Genomic DNA, 22,055 nt, shown 5'->3' on the forward strand with positions numbered 1-22,055 from the left:
GCCGAGGAGCCGGGCGGGCCGGAACTGGCGGCCGGGCGGGGCCGGGCCCCGCGGCCGCCCTGTGCCCCGCCCCGCGCTGCCACACGGCCCGGCCCGGGCACACGCGGTGTGGGGGGGGGGGCGCAGGGCAGCCGCGGGGCCTGGGCCAGGGAAGGGGCCTGCGGACCGCGCCCACCCGAGGGCGACGGACGCCCCTCCGAGGCACCCGAAGGAGCCCCGGCTCTGCCAGTGCGGCCAGCCCGGGGGCCTGGGTGCCCCTGAGAGTGGGGGGAGAGACAGGGGAGGGGGAGGGGAGGAGGAGGAGGAGGAGGAGGAGGAGGAGAAAGAGGGAGAAAGAGGAGAAGATAGGCAGAGAAGAGAAGGAGAGGAGGAGGAGGAAGAGGAGGAGGAGAAGGGAGAGGGAGGAGGAGGAGGAGGAGGAGGAGGAGGAGGAGGAGGAGATAGGCAGAGGAGAAGGAGAAGAGAGGAGGAGAAGGAGAGGAGAAGGAGGAAAGAGGAGGAGAGAGAAGGGAGGAGGGAGAAGGAGGAGAAGGAGGAGAAAGAGGAGAAGAAGATAGGCAGGAGGAGAAGGAGAGGAGGAGAAGGAAGAGGAGGAGGAGAGGGAAGGAGGAAGAGGAGGAGGAGGAGGAGGAGAGAGGAGGAGGAGGAGGAGGAGGAGAAGGAGGAGAAGAAGAGGAGAGAAGAGAAGGAGAGAAAAGGAGAGAGAAGAAGGAGGAGGAGAAGGAGGAGAAGAAGAGAGAAGAAGGAGGAGGAGGAGGAAAAGGAGGAGGAAAAGAGAAGGAGAAGAAGGAGAAAGAGGAGAAGAAGGTAGGCAGAGGAGGAGGAGAGGAGGAGAAGGAAGAGGAGGAGAGAGGAAGAGGAGAGAGAAGGAGAAGGAGGAGAAGAGGAAGAGAGGAGAAGAGGGAGAAGGAGGAGAAGAAGAGAAGGAAGAGGAGGAGGAGAAGAGAGGAGGAGAGGGAGGAGAGAGAAGGAGGAAGAGGAGGAGAGAAGAAGGAAGAAGAGAAGAGGAGGAGGAGAGAGAAGGAGAAGAAGAAGGAAGGAAGAGAAGAGAAAAGGAGGAGGAGAAGAAAAGAAGAGAAGAAAAGAAAAAGGAGGAGAGAGAAGAAGAGAACAATAGAAGAAGGAAGAAGAAGGAAGGAAGGAGGAGAAGAAGAAGGAGAAAGAGAAGAAGAAGGTGGAGGAGAGAAAGCACATATACTGCCAAACACTAAATCCAGCTGGTATCATCTCCATTTGAAATATGAGGAAACTCAGACCCATCAGAGGCTTTGCCTAGGATAAGTGAGATCTGAACCCACATCCTCCTGGCCCCAATTCCAAGGTTTCATCTCCAGTGTTCTATCTCTCAGCACATTTAGAGCTGAAATGGACCAGCCTCCTCCTTTTTTACAGGGGGCAGAACTGGGCTCCAGAAAGGAGATTCAGAGTGACACAGGATGCAGCACACAGCATTTTCACTGGGGTCCTCTGCCTCCAAATCCATCTCTATTTCCACAGCTTAGCATTTATCAATTCAATAAGTATGTGTTGAATTCAATCATGGGAGGGGCCCGCAAAAGCCAGATCCCACAACCACCTTGTCTTACTCCACCCATTGCCATAGAAAAAAAGGACTTGGGGGAAAAGGTGACTGGGGGGCCTTGAGCAAATGGACAAACCTCTGGGATTTTGCTTTGAATAGAGTCCAAATCCATCCTTCTTACAACAGCACATCCTGTTAAGAGTAAAGACAGTAACCCTGGCCACATGCAAACCAAGGAAGGATGACCACTTGAAAGCAAACCTCAGAAGCTAGCTTGCCAAGAGTAGCCACCAGTGGCCTAGTCACAGGGAGTCCTTCAGACAAAGAATTGGGGCTTGGAATGGATAGAAGTCATACCCAAAGTGAGAGCAAGTGGAAACTTCCAAGCTTTCAGATCTGTCTCCAGTAACATACAGTTTTCAGTCAACTCCCTCCCCCATCGCAGTCCTTGACTTCATTATTACCCCTTGAATTCATCTTTTCCTTACAATGGAAGGACTCAACCTCCTATCACTATCCTCAGTGGAAATCAGCAAGCTATCTGGAAATCCTATGATGCCGACAGATTTTTACAATTAGACATGTGGGCTACTCTGGGGACTAAACATTGCCCAAGAAAAGTTTGGCAAGTTGGAGAAAACATTGCCAAAACAACCGACTGGCCCATTCCTTCTTCCCCCTCTTTCTCAAGTTTTATTAGTCACAGATGACTTGCTAAGTGTTTGTGTGTGTACTAATAACTGGAATCTTACAGCTGTCTGGGGAGATTGCAGGACTTTAGTAAATTCAGCAGGATATAAAATTACTCAATGTGACCAAAAGCATTTGTCGGTTAAACAGTTGGCTCCAATACCTGCAAACATACATCTTCATTACTAGCGGTAATTAGCAATAGCAATCAGTGGATTGTTCCCGGAGGTAATTTAGCTTCTGCTTTCCAGGGCAGGAAGGACAAGAGGGGGCCCTTCCCATGTGTTAGCTGGCTGAGAGGGCCAAACTGATCAGGATAATCCATGGAATGTAAAGCATCAGCATTCCATAGATAGCATTTAGGGGGAGGGTTAGATTAGGTGATCCTTCCATAGTCCACAAGATGTGGAGAAAAGATGGCCAAACATGTCCATCTTTTCTCCATATCCTGAAGAATATGGAGAGGCAAGATTGGCACAGTGAGAGAAGCACTTTGCTACTTCCTTCTTGGACAACTACTTGTTGAAATGGATTAGAGCACTGGCATTGGAGTCAGGAGGACTGGGGTTCGAATCCAACCTCAGGTGCCTTGATCCTAACTTAGGTATATGATCCTGAGCAAGTCACTTAACCCTGATTGCCTTGGCATCCATGGCCATCTCCAGTCGTCTTGATTCATATCTGCTCATTGGACCCAGATGACTCTGGAGGAGAAAGTGAGGACTGGAGACCCTAGCACAACCCGCGCCCCCCCCCCTCAAATCCAATTCATTTGCTTGTCAAGGTCTTTTTTTTAAAAAAAAAAATTGTGACTTGTCCAGGGACAGGAAGGTAATTATTAAGTGTTTCAGGTCGTATTTGAACCCAGATCCTCCTGACTCCAGAGTCAGTGCTCTATTCACTATGGCACCTAGCTGCCCTGATGTCAAGGTCTTCTTTGAGAGTGAAGGACAAAACATCATCATCCTTTCTATTTATGTCTCAAGGCAAAGCATCCTTCCTATTTATGTCTCTGAAAGTTATAGTTTCCTTATCCATAAAAAGGAAAAGCTAGGATCAGATGATCCCTAAGACCTATGAACTTATCTTGCAATGCCAGATATTGGACTAAGTCCCATATTCCATCAATTTTAAAAGAATACAAGTCATGCTATTGATAAATGGTCAAAAGATATGAACAGGCAATTTTCTAACATCTATAGACATGAAAAATGCTCTAAATCATTATAGATTAAAGATAAAATGGCTCTGAGTTATCACCTCATACCTATTAGAGCGAATAAAATGATTAGTGTTGGAGAGGATGTGGGAAAACTGGGACACTTTGGTAGAGTTGTGAATGGATCCAACCATTCTAGAGAGTAATTTGGAAGCAAGCCCAAAGGGTTGTAAAACTGCATATCTTTTGATCCAGCAATATCACAGTTTTTTTATCCCAAAGAGATCATAAAAAGGGGGAAAGACCCACACATACAAAAAATATTTATAGCAACTCTTTTTGTAGTGGTAAAGAATTGGAAATTGAGGGGATGTTCATCAATTGAAGAATGGCTGAAGAAATTATGGTATATGTATATGATGGAGTACCATTGTTCTGTAAGAAATCATGAGTGGGAGGACTTCAGAAAAACTTGGAAAGACTTACATGAATTGATCCTGAGTGGTGTGAACAAGGAGAAGCATTAATAGCAACATTATATGATGATCAACCATGATGGACTTAGCTCCTCTCAGCAGTTCAATGATCAAGGACAATTCTAAAAGACTTGTGATGAAAAATGACATCCACAACCAGATAAAAAAAACTATGGAGTCTGAATGCAGAGCAAAGCATAAGATGTCCTCTTTTAAAAACTTCTATTATGTCTTTTCTTTGTCATGGTTTTATTTTTGTTTATTCATTTGTTTCTTTGTTTATTCATTCATTCATTTGCTTGTTTATTTACTTATTCATTCATTCATTTATTAATTTATTTGTTCACTCATTTATTATTTATTTGTTTGTTTATTCATTCATTCATTCATTTGTTCTATTTATTTAATTAATTTATTTAATCAACTTTTTTATTCATTCATTCATTCACTCACTCACTTATTTATTTCTTTATTTGTGACTTGTCCAGGGTCACACTGCTAGGCAATTATTAAGTGTCTAAGGCCAAACTTGAACTCAAGTCCTCCTGACTCCAGGGCCAGTGCTCTATCCACTGTGCCACCTAACTGTCCATCTCCCTTGGTTTTTTTCCCTCCTTAGTTCTGATTCTTCTTTCATAACATGAATAATATGGAAACATGTTAAACATGATTGTACAAATATAATATGTCAGATTACTTACTACCATGGGAAAGGAGAGTGGTAGAAAACTGTGGAACTCTAAAGTTTACTAAAAATGAATGTTAAAAATATCTTTGCATTAAATTGGGAAAAATAGAATAACATTTTTATGTTATTTGGCCTCTGATTTTGGCCCCTGGGAAACCCATGGTATGGGACAGTGAGGTAGTGAAGTAGATAGAGCACTGGGACTGGAGTTAGGAAGATTCATATTCCTGAGTTCAGTTTGACCCCCTCAGACAATGACTAGCTGAGTGACTCTGGGCAAGTCTCATCATCCTGTCTGCCTCAGTTGCCTCATCTATAAAATGAACTGGAGAAGGAAATGGCAAATCACTCCACTATCCTTGCCAAGAAAGCCCCAAATGGGGTCACAAAAAGTCAGATGCAAGTGACAGCAGCAGAAAAGTCCACAGTCTATAAAGGGATTAGGTTTTAGTTTAGGTTTTTGTTTTGTTTTAGCTTTTTGATTGGAGGTGTGATTCTGTGTATATGGGGAACTTCCATTAAGGAAATTCCCATTTCTGATGCAGATTGGCTGTGCTTAGCACACAGTACAATTATATATTTAGAGTTAAAATGGTCTTCAGAAACCCCTGAACCTAATCCCATCATTTTAATAGAAGAGGAAACTGAAGCAAAGAAAAATTACGTGACTTGCTCAGGACCATGTATTTTTTGTGGGAGGCAGAATTCAAAACCAGGACTTTCTGACTCCAATTCTAGTGCCACATCCATTATACTATATTGTTTCTCAGTAAAAGCTTAATAATTTTAAACATTTATTCAAACAGATTTGGTTGTTCAATCATTCTTTGCAGTTTAAAGTCTTAGATATTTGGCAAGCTGAGATTAAGTTAGAACACCAATGTATGTCAGAAATGGACTTGAACCTAGGTCTTTCTGTCCACTATACAACTCTATCATGACTATATCATCTCTAACCCATTTCCAGAGCATTAATCATCACATATATATGTTCTGTCATGGCTCCTAGGTGGCACAGTGGTGAGAGTCCAAGTCTAAATTCAGGAAGATGAGTTCCAATTAAGCCTCAGGCACCTACTAGCTATCTGCCCCTGGGAAAGTCACTTAACCTCTGTTTGCTTCAGTTTCCTCATATGTAAAATGAGCTGGAAAAGAAAATGGCAGATCACTTCAGTATGCTTGCCAAGAAAACTCCAAATGGAGACACAAAGAGTCAAACATGATTCAATACAACCCAACAATAACAGCAAAATGGGAATAATAATGATAGAAGCTACCTCCGAGGGTCGTTGTGAAGATCAAATGGGATATTTGTAAAAGTATTTGGCGCCTAGCATACATTTAACAATACATGTTTCTTCCCTTGTACTATTCAACTCATACTACCCCAAAACACAGAGCATACAACAATAATAACAATAACGATGATGATGATGATGATTGATGAAGATGATGATGATGATGATGATGGTGGTGGTGGTGGTGGTGGTGGTGGTGATGATGGTGATGATGATGATGGTGGTGGTGGTGATGATGATGATGATGATGATGGTGATGATGATGATGATGATGATGATGGTGGTTGTGGTGGTGGTGGTGGTGGTGGTGGTGGTGGTGGTAGAGGTGGTAGTGTTGGCTCTTAGCTCCTTAGCACTCTTGGCTAAGGTGTTACTATAACATCATTGAATAGCAAATAATAATAATAAATAATAACTAAATGGTAGTAATAACTCAGAAGTTTTTGAGGTGATATACATGTGACTTCACAAAATCTTCCCCTGGATCCTGTGAAGTAGGTGCTATTGTTATCAACCCCACTTTACCAAGGAGGACATTGTGACTGAGAAGTTAAATGATTTGCTCAGACCCTCACAGCTAATATCTAAGGTAGCAAACTGAACTTGGGTTTTGCTGAGTCCGAATCCACTACACCAACGAGGGAATATAGGTGAATATATGAAATGTTGCTAATAAACTAAATATGAAGCATTGAAGTTCTCCAGGATATGACTGCTAGCTCTAAATCCAATCATTTAAAAAAATAACCTTTGCAACAGAAATACATTCTCTAAGCTCATTTTTACGTAAGAGACCTTTAGTCTTTAATGAAGAAGTATGTTGTAAATGTAGCAATGTTAAGTTCAACAAATACCCAAGATGAGCCAGATCATTCATGCCAAGAGAATTAGTCATTCCCTAGTAAGGTGCATTAATGAGTCAAAAACATTACCATTGGATCCTTCAGTGGCGCATGCTAAAGTGTCGGATGCAAAGAGAGGAGGAAAGGATATAATTTCTCTTCAAACCTAAGTCTGATCTATTCCAACACAACAAAAAATAGCAGTGACTCGTGTGATGGCTAAATTCTGTTTGAGATCATGGGAGTCAATTTCTATTTGTTAACTGAATATGAACTGCCAAAACTTAGTGAGGAGAGCAAGCCCAACCTACAACCATGCCTGGGGAGGGTCGTGCAAGATGACAGAATTCAAAAAGACCAATAGCTGTAGACCTTGGGCAAATAAATCACTTAACCCTGATTGTCACAAAAAAAAATTAAAAAGACAAAAGATTTGGACATCATAGGATCATAGTATCATAGATTTAGAAGGATCAATTGGATCAACAGTCTTGTTAATCCCACTCAGAGTTCTACCTCAGGCCTGGAACTTCATTACTCTGTTGTCTTGCAACAACCCAGTTTGAATTTAGAGGTTTTTGCTTATTTCTTTGGATTATTTTTGGAATTTTTCATTGGTTTTTGAAAACTGACATTAACTTGTGAATTCTCTACTGTTTAATTTCTAACTCAGTAGTGGACCTTTTTTTAAAGTAGGGGGAAAGTGAGGCTTTATCTCAAGAGATTTCCGTTCCACTATTTTGATGTATGATACTCTACCCTTTGACAATGGGGTTTACATACCTCCAACTTCCTCCAATCTTATATACAATTTGGTAGGTAAATCCTAGAGAGTTGCCTAAATTTCAGAGACGTTGAGTGATTTACACAGGTAGTCAGTATCAGAGACAGTATTAAATCCAGTTATTCCTGATTTCAAATTCTAGTTTTCAAATGGATCCATGGTTTTATTGGTCTGGGGAAATCTAAGGAGGAAACTTCCTTTATTAACTCAGATCCACAACTATATCACAATTTAGAATTATAAACTAACTGAACAGTGGTAAAGTGACTAGTCCTAGAACTAAGACAAAGAGATCACAAATCTTTGTGACTCTCAGGCCATCTCCCTAGCCAATATGACACACTGCCTCTCTCTGCTTAAATATTGACAAATATATGGAAATGTATATAGAAAATATATATGTAATAAGTATATGGAAACATATGGAAGAATATGACACAGATTTCAGAGGACCATTAAAGATGACAATTTCAACTCAGAATGAGTTTGATTTGATTCAATTGGTAACAAATAGTTGAGACAAGAGAAGGTGAAGGACTTACCCTTCTACTGGAGAACTGTTCCTCTCTGACCATGTTTTCTGATGTCCGAGGTAAGCTTGGCATTGACCTTGGTTCTTCTCCTTTGACATTTTGTCTTCGAAATGTATGCCTTAAAACACACACAGAAAAGGAATATTATTGAACAAGAACAAGCAAGGATTATAAAGAATACAAGAAAACAAGGAAGACGTATGAGCTGGTTCTGAGACAGTCAGTGGAACCAGGCAAACCACACATACAATTGACGATAACGAAAAAAAGTGAAATGCTTCATATTTCCAACAATATATCTATATCAATCTACCTCTATCTTTATATTTCTAAGGTCTATCAGGAAATAAATTACTATAAAGTAAAAACCAAGAAAGCATCAATAAATCTAAATGCAAATATGCACACAACTTAAACAAGAAACACACTGTTCAAATCTGACCTCAGACACTTAATAGCTGTGTGACCCTGGGTAAATCACTTAACCTCTGTTTGCCTTCTACTGGAAAAGGAAAATGACAAACCACTTCTGTATCTTTGCCAAGAAAATTCTGCAGACAATATTGGTGTGCTATGGTCCATGGGAACAAAAAACTGACTCATTAAACAATGGGAAAATACCTTTATAACATGACTCATATTTAGCAAGTTCTATAGTTTTTTTTTAGGTTTTTTGCAAGGCAAATGGGGTTAAGTGGCTTGCCCAAGGCCACACAACTAGGTAATTATTAAGTGTCTGAAGTCAGATTTGAACTCAGTTACTCCTGACTCCAGGGCCAGTGCTCTGTCCACTGCGCCACCTAGCCACCCCTTGAAGTTCTAATAGTTCTTTCAGGATTTCCCATCTGCCACAATGCACCAATGTACAGTTCAAATGAAACTACAGAATATAAGAGTATAAAAGGGATAAGGGCACATTGTTCCAATGGGAGAAAAACAAGAACTAATTAGATAGCAACTCCCTTATTTGACAAATAAGGAAACTGAGGTAAAAAGGAATAAAGGGATTTTTCCAATGTCACATCATTAGTAAGAAGTATTTGATAATACTTAAGATTATAGATCTAGAGTATAGTATAGACTAAAATAAAGAGTTATCAGAAATCATTGAGTTCAGCATGTTCATTTGACCAATGAGGACACTTAAGGGTCATTGAGATCAAGTGACTTGCCCAAGTTCATATAACCATTAAGTAGCATTTGTAAAGCTTATTGAATTCATTCTGAAATAGATGAAACATTTACCTTTTAGTGGGAATTGGAATTCGAATAAAAGCTTTGTACTTCAGTAGTTCTCTATGAAATTCTTGAAAATGTTTGAATTTCCTTTTTACTTGCCATGTAAATTCACCATGCGTTAATTCAATAGTGTATAGATTAATACTTGGTACCTGCAGTGAGAGATGAAAATTACTGGCATCTGGATGGCAACTGATACACCAATTGATTGTGATATTTAAAAAATGAAGAACTGAATCATGTCACAGACTTGAAGAATGGACAAACAAGGAGTAGCCATAATTCTCAGAAAGTTGTTCAATGACTCTTGTCAAACAAGACCAATCCCCTCACTTTACAGAAGTTAGATTGTTCGGAAAATGGCATTAGTGTTTTGTATACTCCTCACACAAGCACATCATTAAAAGACTCTTAGGTTTTAAACCCCTTAGACGATGCATTCCTGGAATTACCTAAAACCCTCTGTCTAGAAATATTAAGTCAGTGGTCTTTGGTCACCCAAGTACAAGCACATTTGGGAGGAGAGGTGACTGAGGGAAAGGGGAGATAATGCCAGGAGACTGGATCCAGATGTATATTAAAAAAGTGGGGGGGCCAAGATGGCGACAAGAAGGGATCGAGTCTTAGAAGCTCTCTGATAAAACGTGAAACTAAGGACTCTAACTAAACTTTCCAGAGACAGAACCCACAAAGGGACCCAGTAAGGCAGTTCTCCTACTCAAGGTAACCTGGAAAAGAGCAGAAAGGCTCTGCTCCCTGGGGTCGGAGGGGCGGCTGCCAGAGCAAAAGAACTTCAGCCTCCTGGAGGCAGCCCCAGGGCACTGGGAGCCAAGGCTCACAGCAGTGGGGGCAGTTTCCTGACCTATGCCCCGAGGAGCACCAGGCACAAGGTGGGGGAACAGCGGGGGACCTCTGCCAGAGCGAGCACGTGGAGCCCAGCCCTCAGGGCACAAAGGGAGCAGCTTGGTCTTGCTGCAGCCCAGATCCAGAAACAGAAGCAGGTGGAGCTGGAGCCCATAAGCAGGAGCCCCCAGGGCATGAGCCCATTGAGCTCAGGGAGGGGAGTGAAGAGAGAGACTGCCTAGCTCTGTCCTCTGACCCTGGAACAGGATGCTGGGGCTCTGACCACATTCAGATCCTGATCCCAGTCTAGGCCCCCCCATAGAACAGCAGGGCCCCCCCACCTCAGCCCCGTGGCAGAGGGGGGCGCTTATGGTCATTCACAGACCAGGAGGGAGGACAGAGCCTCACACACTGAGACCCTTGTGGGAGTGTCCCAAAAGTGCAGGAAGCACCCCAAAACCAGGCCCAGGCTGGGAAAATGAGCAAGCAGAGAAATAAGAGGAAGACCATTGAGAAATGTTTTGCAAATGAGCCCAGGAAGGATCAAAATACTCAGTCTGAAGATGAGGAAGCACAAGCTCCTGCATCTAAAGACTCCAAGAAAAACAGAAATTGGGCTCAGGCTATGATAGAGCTCAAAAAAAAGACTTTGAAAATCAAATGAGGGAGTTGGAAGAAAAACTGGGAAAAGAAAGGAGAGAGATGCAGGAAAAACATGAAAATGAAGTCAGCAGCTTAGTCAAGGAAATCCAAAAAAAATGCTGAAGAAAATAGCATGCTAAAAACCAGCTTAGGTCAAATGGATAAAACAGTTCAAAAAGTTATGGAGGAGAAGAATGCTTTAAAAAGCAAAATTGGCCAGATGGAAAAAGAGATAAGAAAACTCTCTGAGGAGAACAAATCCTTCAGACAAAGAATAGAATTCAGGGAGATTGATGAATTTACCAGAAATTAGGAATCAATACTTCAAAACCAAAAAAAAAAAATGAAAAATTAGAAGAAAATGTGAAATATCTCATTGAAAAAACAACTGATATGGAAAACAGACTTAGGAAAGATAATTTAAAAATTATTGGAATACCTGAAAGTCATGATCAGGAAAAGAGTCTTGACATCATTTTCAAAGAATTACTACAGGAAAATTGCCCTGATATTCTAGAAGCAGAGGGCAAAATAGAAATGGAGAGAATCCACCAATCCCCCCGAGAAAGAGATCCCAAAAAACCAACCCCTAGGAATATTATAGCCAAGTTCCAGAACTCCCAAGTCAAAGAGAAAATATTACAAGCAGCCAGAAGGACACAGTTCAAATATCATGGAGCTGCAGTCAGGATCACACAGGACTTAGCAGCAGCTACATTGGAAGCTCGTAGGGCTTGGAATATAATATACCGGAAGGCAAAAGAGCTTAGAATGCAGCCAAGAATGAACTACCCAGCAAGGCTGAATGTCCTCTTCCAGGGAAAAAGATGGACTTTCAATGAACCAGGGGAATTTCAAATGGTCCTTTTGGAATAGCCAGAGCTGAACAGAAGGTTTGATCTTCAGATAAAGGACTCAGGTAAAGCATGGAGATTGGAGGAGAGGGGGAAAATATGAGGGACTTAATGATGATGAACTGCATGTATTCCTGCATAGAAAAATGGCACTGATAATACTCATATGAACCTTCTCAATTAATAGAGCAGGTAGAGAGAGCTTTTATAGTTGAAGCACAGGAGAAAGCTGAATTTGAAGATAAAATATGGTGTAAAAATGGAATCAATAGACAAAAAGGGAAATGGAATAGGAGAAAGAAAAAGGAGAGGGGGAATAGTCCAAGATATTTCACATAATAAGATTTTTTTTTTATTACAAAGAGCTATTGCAATGATATGGAAGGGGGGAGGCAAGGGGGAATGAGGGAACCTTTGCTCTCATCAGAGAAGGCTAGGAGAGGAAACAGCAAATATACTCAATGGGGTACAGACATCTGGAGTAAGAAGGAGCGGGGAGCAGGGGGAAGGGGTGGGGATGTGAATAAAGGAGGAGAGGATGGACCATGGGAGGAGAGTGGTCAGATATAACACATTTTCTTTTTTACTTCTTGCAAGGGGCTGGGATTGGAAGACCTGTCCAGGACCAGGCCAGGTGGATGCTGGGCCTAAGGGGTGGTATGGGGGCTCAGGGCTTCTTGGCCCCAGGACCAGGGATCTGTCTGCTGTGCCACTCAGTGACCCTACAGCAGAGTCAGAGTGAAAGGAGAAAGAAAATATAGTACATGGTAGTGGAGAAATAAGAAAGGAGGGAGCTGCAATCAGCAATGGCAATGGTAGAAAAATATGGAAGTAACTTTTGTGATGGACTTATCATAAAGAATGTGATCCACCCGTGACAGAAATGTTGGTGTTGGAACAAAGACTGAAGCACATTTTTGTTATTATTATTTGGGGGAGGGTGCAGGGCAAGTGGGGCTGGGTGACCTGCCTGGGGCCACATAGCAGGGTGATCTTTGGGTGTCTGGGGCTGGATTTGGACCCAGGTGCTCCTGGCTCAAGGGCCAATGCTCTGTCTGCCACCCAGCCACCCCTACTATTATTACTATTTTATTTTATTTTGGGTCTTTTTTTTTTCTTCTTTTTGGTTTTTGCAGGGCAGTGGGGATTGGGTGGCTTGCATGTCACATGGCTGGGTGATAGTTGGGTTTATGAGGCTGCATATGGACTTGGGTGCTCGTGGCTCCAGGGCTGGTACTTCGTCCATTGCGCCACCTGGACACATCTACAATTATTACTATTATTTTTTTAATTTTAATTTTTTTTCTCTCCCCTTTAATTTTTTTCGCCCAATTAAGTCTATCTATATTCATGAGGTGAGGGGTATTTTGTTTACTTGTAAACAAGAATATTTTATTAATGTAAAAAAAATTTATACAAAATGAGAATAAAAAAATAAATTAAAAAAAAGTGGGACTACTTTGCTCTTTTTCATTTCCCAGAAATCATACAGAAAACATGGTAATGGGGAATTTCCCATTGTGCTGCCTTAAAAGGAGCCTAGAAAATTAGATTAATGTGGTAGAGTCTTAAAGTCGATGAGAGGTACCCTGAATAATCTTCTTTTCAAAAATGTCTTTCCAATTCCTCATCCTTCCTTAGCCCACAAATGAAAGATTCAAGATTAAAACTTCTTTCAAAAGTGTTATTCTAGAAGATTATACTATTCATTACAATAATTAGTTTATCAGACTGGCTAAAATGAAGCCATGTGGAAATCAGAGCTTTTATTTTGGGAAATGGGAAGGCATAAATTTGAATCATAAGAATCTTTAGAGATGGGATCAGCTTATGTAGACTGCCATCAATGAAAGAGCTTGGACAATCATAGGGTACTGGGAACCTGGAAAGAAGTATGGAGGAGGGTCCAGGAAACAGGGGGAAAAAGGTAGTAATAGAAGCAAAACAAACTTGCTAGCTCTGAAATTTTACTTAAGCATGTAGGGGTAATGGTACCTGTGAGTTGCTGAAAAATCACCTTGGATCCATCTTTGAGAGATTGCTAGTCCCTGAAGTTCTCTGAAAATATGTGGCCAAAAAACCCTACATGATATTGTTATATGTGTAGTCAAAGCTCATTCATTAAGCCACTATTATTAGCAAAGAACTTTGCTACGAGTCATGCAAAGATAATTAAAATATGGTCTGCATAGTATATAGTCTATTTTCTTCTTTAGTCTGCCTCAACTATACCACAATGGGAATATTACGTTCAGTTGAGGATGCTGCATTTTAAAAGATTTAAATTATCAAGCATTCAAAGAAGGGCTAAAAGCATGGTCAAAGGGTCTTGAGACTATACAAGTAGATTGGTGGGAGGAACTAGGGATGTTTATCATGAAAAAGAGAAGAAGATGCATGAGATCATGTTGGCTTCCTTCCACAATTTTGAAGGGAGAGATCAGTCTCAGTCTATCTGGTTCTAGTGGTCAAAATTATGATATATGGGTAGAATTTACAAAGAGACAAAATGAGGTTTTATGTAAATTTTTGGGCTTTTCCCACTGTGTGGTGATAGCAAGGGGAGAAAGCAAGAGATCAGAAATGGACCCATTACTCCTAGCTGGAGAACAAAGATATGGACATGGAGGCAAACATGGCAGACACAGGGAGACAAGAGGATTGATAGAAATAAGGTAGAATCTAATTTGGGAGTCACCAAAAAAAACCTCATGTAATAGAGAAAAGAAAATAGAAAGGTTTTAATGTACTTGGTAGGCTTTTCTTTGAAATCTTGAGGAAATTAGGAGAAATACAAGTCCTATCCTGAGCTTTATAATTATATGGAGACCCTGGAGTCTTAAGCAAAGGGCAAGCTCTGGTCCTACCAAGCTGACTAGAAGTTAAATGTAGACCAGATGAGAGGGTGTATATCTCTTGGCCAATAGATCAGCCTGGCTAAGCCCCAAGAGGCTCTTCATCAAGTCACCTGCTGCCAAGTGAATTTTGGTGGCCAACAAATTAGGAAGGCTCTCTACCCAACTAACATGGTGGAAGAGATGCTATCTGCACTGTTGTAGCTTAGTCAACCCACTGGGAACAATCTTTTGGGATATATAAAAGCAAGTAAGTGAATCAGCAATGTACAAGTAGGAGTGAGGATACAGGCATGTACTGACCCTTGTTGTTGAGGTGAATCTCTCCACTTCCAAGACCTGGGCTTTGATGGGACACCCAGTGAGATAGGTGGTTATGTTGGGCTCCTTAAATCCTTGAGTGTGGTAGATAATAGAGAAGGGGATGCGCACTAAAAACAATCAATTGATTAAAGTAAATTTGATGACCATCAACAATCAGAAGAGCATTTTATATCTTTAAAAAAGCTTTGCCTTTCCTCATGGTTCCACCTCGCACAGGTGAGCACATTGAGGCTAACCTACCTAGAGGTCACCATCCAGATGACTTACATCCAAGTGGAATTTGAACTCAGTTCTCTCTCTCTCTCTTAGTTTTTACAAGGCAAATGGGGTTAAGTGGCTTGCCCAAGGCCACATAGCTAGGTAATTATTAAGTGTCTGAGGTCAGATTTGAACTCAGGTGCTCATGACTCCAGGGCCAGTGCTCTATCCACTGCACCACCTAGCTGCCCCTCTCAGTTCTCTTTAAAAAAAAAAAACTCTCTACTCCCTCCTTGGACCCATATCACCTCTCACCTGAACTACTGTCTCCCTGACTCATAGTCCAGGCAATCCTCAACTGTTATAGATCATCCTGAAATGCCAATCTAACTAATGCCAATCACTCCCTTCTTCAGTAAACTCTGGCAGTTGTCCATACCCCCTAAGATCAAATCTAAAATTCTCTATTTGACTTTCAAAGCCCTTCATATCGTGATCCATTCCAACCTTTCCTGTCTTCTTACACCTTTCTTTTCTCCACGTATTCTGCCTCTTGACTGCTCCTCCAATAACCACATGCAATATCTGGACTATGGGGGATTCTCCATGTCTAGAACTCTCTTCTTGCTGAACTTCCCTGGCTCCGTTCAAGTCTCTGCTTAAATCTCTTTTGCAAGAAACCTTTACCAGTTCTCCTTGATCTTTGTTTCTTCCCTCTGGGATAGTTTCCAATTGGTCTTTCACACACCTTCTTTACATGATGTCTCCTTCATTACTATGCAAGATCCTTGAAAATAGGGTCTGGTTTATGTTTTTCATCATAGCCCTAGCAGTCAGCATAGTCCCTAGCACATAGTGGATGATTAATAATTGTTTTTAGACTTGAATCCAAGGTTAGTACTCTAGTCATTAGGTCACAGGGCCTTGACAAGAATCAATTTTTTATAAAATGAATGGTAACAATACTTTTTTTTAAGATCATAGTGTGGACTGATAGGACTTGTGGAATTCTCAAAATTTAGCATTTTAATGTTGACAAAACACGCTGAGAAAGGTGAAATGATTTGGCTATGTAATACAGGTAACTGGAGAGATAGCATTTTGTGACTTACAAGGTTGTTAGAAAGCTAGCCTCAAGAAATCAAAAGTCCTGGATTTGGGGACAGCTAGGTGGCATAGTGATAGAGCACTGACTCTGGAGTCAAGAAGACCTGAGTTCAAATCTGACCTCAGATACTTAATATCACCTAGCTGTATGACCTTGGACAAGTCACTAACCCCATTGCCTTGCAAAAACAAACAAAAAAGAAGTACTGGGTTCAGATCATAAATCTGGCACATACTGGCTGTGTGACTTTGGGTAAGTCACATAACTTTGCAGAGCATTAGAAAACTCTTAAGATTCTAAATTAGAGGGAAGGTGCCAATAGTCATTAGAGGAAACTTCCTCAATAATGAAGTCACTGGATCAAAAAAAAAATGGAAAACTCCACAAGTAATAAGCAGTAGAAATAAGATTCTGGATTTGGAGCCAGAGGAACAGGCTTTAATCCTCATCCTTGGATAAGTCACTTGATTGAGTCTCATTTTCCTCTCCTGTAAAAGGAGAGGTTTGGAATAGTTCTAAAGAAAAGGAATAGAAATACAATCATTGTTTTGTTGCTGTTCATTTGTTTCAGTAGTATCTAAGTCTTTGTGATGTCATTTTGATTTTTCTTGACAAAGATTTTGAAGTGATTTGCCATTTCCTTCTCTGGCTCATTTTACAAATAAGGAAATTGAGGCAAACAGGGTTAAATGACTTGTCCAGGGTCACACAGCTAATAAGTGTCTGAGACCAGATTTGAACTAAGGAAGAGGAGTCTTGATTTTCTCCAGGCCTGGTGAGCTGTCCACTAAGCCACGCGTTACCAAATACCATGCTAAGTACTAGAACAAAAATAGAAAAGTCAGATAGGCCTTGATTTTAATGAGCTCAATTTCTATTTAAGGAGACAACACATATAGGAGAATTCAGCTGCTGGTAGGATGGAAAAGTCTGGTATTCTTTAGGCTACGGGGGCATGGTTGATGGTGAGGTCAAGGAGTCCTTGGGGTGGAATGGCAGGGGAATCGTCAATATGTTTGAGTAGCCATGCCCATCCTGTAGTCTAGAGGGGCCGGAATGCAATCACTGGGAAGGGGGGAATCCTAATGGAATCTGAAGAGGGTGAGATGATAGATGGAAGGATTCTGAGCCATTCTGGCTCTCCATGAATGTGAGACTCCAGGCAGGTGGGGGTCAACCTGGAACCACCTCAGAAGGCTCTTTTATTTCTAAGTCTGGAATCCTGACATTCAGGCCTACACCCCCCAACTCCCAATGGGCAGACTCCAAGGGTTTTCATCAGTTGTATCTGTCTTTCTGTAACCCCATTTGGGGTTTTCTTGGCAGATACTAGAGTGGTTTACCATTTCCTTCTCCAATTCATTTTTCAGATGAGGAAACTGAGGCAACTGAGGGTTTATGACCCAGGGTAAGACAGTTAAAGGCTCTGGTCTTTAATTGGCTGCTTTCGTAGAACTGCGGCTCCATTCCTAACTTATACATTCACTTCCTATTCCCCATACCTCCAGAGGAAATGAATTTAGCAATTTTTAGGTGCTGAAGGGACAGGGATCTCCCATCTTACCCGACTTGGAATCATCGGGGGACAAATCAAAATCCACTTCCTCTCCATCAAAATGGAGGTCCCTGGTGTCCAGGTTTTCTATAATGTTGCTCATGTCTGCAGCGATCTTCTGCAATGCAGAGGTGTTTACTCGAGGTTCATTCTTCAGAGACATCTTAAGTTCTGATGGTTCTGAGGCCCAGGAGCTGGGAAAGAGGAAGTGGTTTTCATTTTAAGAATGCTTCACTATGTTGGCTGAGTAAAACTTTACTCATGGCTTAAATCCAAGATAAAATGCACTACACACAACCACAAAAACCAACAACCAACCAACTGTACATAGCTCTCAGCCATCCGAAGTAATTTAATTCAATAAGCCCTTATTATGTACCTACTGTGCACAAAAAAAAAGTCACCAAAATAACCTCTATCTCTGAAAAATTGACAGTCAGAATGAAATTCATGCAGGGGAAGAAAAAGAGAATTTGAATATAACAGAAAGAATTTGGGTGGAGATGTAAATTGACCCTTGAGATATAAATTGACTTGAAGTAGAGAATTATGATTGTAAGAAAAATAATTGTAATCTTAAAAGCTGCTTAGGGTGGAGACCCTCTTAATTCTTAAGGTACCATTGATTCACTGTTTACTGTAAAATTTGTATCCGGATCTCCTTGGGCTTTACCCTCTGCCTAATTCCTGGCCCAGTATAGAGGAAGGGAGTTTACCTTTTGCCCTCTGGATAAGAAGTAAGACATAAAAACCTGGGTTGGACCCTGGCTCAGGGCTACAGTCTTCACTGATCATGGCCCAACCAACACCATTTGGCTATTCTTTTATCTCTCTCTCTCTCTCATCCTTCCTGTGTCTCGTAACCTTTTTAATAAATTTTTGTTTTATTTCCACCTGTGCTTTCCCAGTATGAATAATGATTCCTCATAGACAGAATCAAACATAAGTAGCCAGAGGCTACAAAATGATATATGTAAACATTGTAAACCTTTAAGCTTCATTTGAATATGAGCTAGTATGACTATTAGGTCATTTCAGTACTGTCATTCAGTCATTTTTCAATTTTTTCCAACTCTTGGTAACGGGTTTTTTTTGGCAGAGATACTAGAGTGGTTTACCAATTTCCTTTTCCAGTACACTTTGCAGATGAGGAACTGAGGCATGTGAGGGTTTACAGACCCAGGTTATAGACCCAGGTTACAGACCCGGCTAGCAAGGGTCTGAGACTAGATTTGAACTCAGGAAGATGAGTCTTCCACATTCCAGATTCAGCGCCCTTGCAGTTAGAGTCACCCAACTGCCCTATACTGCATAACACAATAGATATGTAAATAGATACAAATAAATAAAATGGGTACATAGATATGTAAATGTGGGATATTTTGAGGAAGGAAAGAGTACCAACAACTAGGAAGATGAGGGAAGACTTCCTGGACAAGGTAGATTTGAACTGAGCCTTGAAGAAAGCTAGGGCTGCTTAGAAGTAGATGAAAGAAGTCTTTGGAGGAAGACTAAGGCATGAAGGTGTGAAATGGAAAGTTCTGCCCAGACAGTAATTTGAGTGGAATATAGATAGAGTTTGTGAGAACAATAATAATTATCATCTATATACTCTTTGAAGTTAGCAAAGTGCATTAGAGCATTGCATAAATTATTTACTTTGTTGCTTACAAAAATCCTTTGAGATAGGTATTTTATAGGGTAAAGGTTAGCTATCTGGAGCTCTTAAGGAATATTTACACATAAAACACAGGCAAATGTGCTGTATACACATGCGTCTATAGATATATGTGTGAGGACATTTTGTTGTTCACAATTACATACATGTATGAACACCCATGTTATATGTATTATGTATTTTCTAGAGGATAAAGGCCTGATGTTTGGATCCCATAAGAAAAATGTAATCACAAAACATATATTTGCATGCATGTGTCATACCACAACACATGCGTCATTTGTGTATGAGTGTGTCACACGCCTGTCTACACATATACGTATGTGTACAAACATGCATGTATGTTGTTTTATGTGTGGATATGTGGTATAACATGCCCTCTCTGCAATGATCAAAAGACATGAAGATTTAATTATCAAGGGAGAAAAAGTAGTATATAAATTATCAAAGAAGGAAATGTAATCTTTCAGTAACCACAGAAAAATATTTTCATATTCTCTTTGATTAGAGAAAGACAAATCTAGAAAACCTTAAGATACCAAGTTATATACAATAAGAATGGTGAAAATATTCCCCTTCAATGATGAAATATTGTCAAGGTCATTTAGAAATGAAAATTGAATAGATTGTTGATAGGATGTTATACTGGTGCACACTGCCTAGAGAGAAATGTAGCAAGTGTGTGATAGGCAATGTGGATAGAGCGGTGTTTCAAAACTAAAGATCTGTGTTCAAATCTGTGTGTATATATACATATATACATATATATATATATATTACATTTTGGTTTTGTGAACCCATTCTAGTCACTTAAACTCTCAGTGACCTGGACAACCCTATAAGATTTAACTTGAATGGGCAGAGGGAGTTTCCTTCTATGTCTCTATTGTGATGAAATCACAGGTCAAGTCTCCTTCTCTAATGGGGAAACATGGAGAAAAATGTTGCAAAACTAATTAGGCAGTCTGACCAATACTTTCTTACTAGGACTTTTATTTTTTAAAAAATAATAATATAAAGGGAAAATAGTACAAAATATTCTTTATTTATTTAAAGAATAATCTATCTTAAAAAATTGTTTTAAAAATAATCTATATGCTCAACAATTGGAACCAGTGACTGAAAAGATTATGGGATACCCATGCACTGGTTTATAGGCCTCAGGTTAAGGAACTGTTCACTACTTACTACTTGCCTGGCATTGTGGTTGATACTGGGAATACAAAGACTAAGGTGTAAAATTCCTGTTCTTAAGGAGCTTACAGTCTAAATATCTTCAAAAATATGAATCTAAAGAAATAAATACAATGAAAATATGCAGGAATTTTGAAGGGGAAGGACCTAGCAGTTTGGGGGAGGGATTCAAGAAAGGTAATCCTGGAGGAAACTCAAGACTCCTCAAAATCATAACTTTTTCCTGAACAATATTCTTTAATAACCTTCATTCACCCCAAGTTGTTCAATCCTTTCCTAATTGATGGGCATCTATTTTGTTTCTTGTGTAAATATGAATATATATGTATATACATATATATTATATATAGGTATATGCAATGTATCTATAAAAATGTGTGTAGAGAATATAGATGTCTAAACAAATATACATATATGCATATATACTGGTTGTTCAGTCTTCAGTCACGTTCAATTCTTCATACATGTTATGAGGGTGGGCTTTCCTGACTCCAGGTCTGGCGCTCTATCCTGCACCACCCAACCACCCTAAAGTAGATCGGGGTATAAAAGAATTTTATTATTGCTGTTCAGGGCTGTGCTTTCATGGGTGAAGGAATCTCTAATATGAACATTCTCTTTACCAAGGTTGATCAACATCCCCTCCATAACTTAAGAGTTTTCCAAAGTTGTCCAGGAGTTTTCTTGTCAAAGACACTGAAGTGGTTCGCAATTTCTTTCATCAGCTCATTTTACAGATAAGAAAACAGAGGCAAGCAAGGTTAAGTAACTTGTCCAGGGTGACACAACTACAAATGCCTGAGGTCAGATTTGAATTCAAGAGAATGAGTCTTCCTGACTCCAGGCCTGGCATTCTATTCATTGTACCACTTAGCTGCCCATATATATGTGTGTGTATGGGTAAATACACACACACACACATCCATATAGATATGTAATAAAACTTCAGATGAATTTGGAAAGGAACATAGAACAAACAATATTTGTCAGTCAATTCAATTGTGAGATGCCTTGGACTTCATAAAGGATTTTATTCTTTGTTGTGCATGTTTATTTGATCACCTTCTTTGTTGCTGGCTATTAAATGCATTGTATATACATATATACAATTATTAAATATATTTTATATAATTGATGCCTGTGTGTGTGTGTGATTATAGGCTGCAGATCTTTTAAAAGTTAACCTGGGGAGAAAAGGCTTAAATTGAAGTCGGGTGCTTAGACTTAAAAGGGACGGAGGTAGTAGATCTACAATATAATGCTAATGAGTCTTTCATCTGTGAAAGTGGGCTGTGGTGTAGTAGGGATGATGAAAGCCAGGAAAATCATAATGGAAAATCTTTCATCCAAGAAATGTATGCTTATAAAAGGTGCTGGGCTGGCCAGGTGACAAGAGTGAGGGCTGGCTGATGCATATCTGGAGGGAGCCCAGCTACACATCAACTAATTTAAAGGGAACCATAATGGCAATACTGATAGGTATCAATGTAGTCACTTTTTCTCAAAATGAAAATTTACTATTCGGAAATTCTACATCCTGATAAAGCTAAGTTTTTTTTTTGTCTTGGGAGAA

The 22,055-nt window shown here is 40.3% G+C and overlaps 1 protein-coding gene across 1 annotated transcript in view; it reads right to left on the minus strand.

The window, feature by feature from the left end:
• Nucleotides 1-7,364: 7,364 nt before the first annotated feature.
• The window catches only part of LOC141490725 (phospholipase D1-like), a 77,421-nt gene continuing 62,730 nt past the window's right edge, over nucleotides 7,365-22,055 (minus strand). Inside the window, exons 2-5 of the mRNA XM_074190928.1 lie at nucleotides 17,620-17,804; nucleotides 14,729-14,856; nucleotides 9,238-9,383; nucleotides 7,365-8,110 (exon numbers count right to left, since the gene is read on the minus strand). Of these exons, the coding sequence (XP_074047029.1) occupies nucleotides 7,930-8,110; nucleotides 9,238-9,383; nucleotides 14,729-14,856; nucleotides 17,620-17,773 (609 nt within the window). The 5' untranslated portion in view covers nucleotides 17,774-17,804 and the 3' untranslated portion in view covers nucleotides 7,365-7,929. The remainder of the gene's footprint in view (nucleotides 8,111-9,237; nucleotides 9,384-14,728; nucleotides 14,857-17,619; nucleotides 17,805-22,055) is intronic.

This window comes from Macrotis lagotis, chromosome 6 (genome assembly GCF_037893015.1).
Source record: "Macrotis lagotis isolate mMagLag1 chromosome 6, bilby.v1.9.chrom.fasta, whole genome shotgun sequence".
Classification (NCBI taxonomy): Eukaryota; Metazoa; Chordata; class Mammalia; order Peramelemorphia; family Peramelidae; genus Macrotis; species Macrotis lagotis.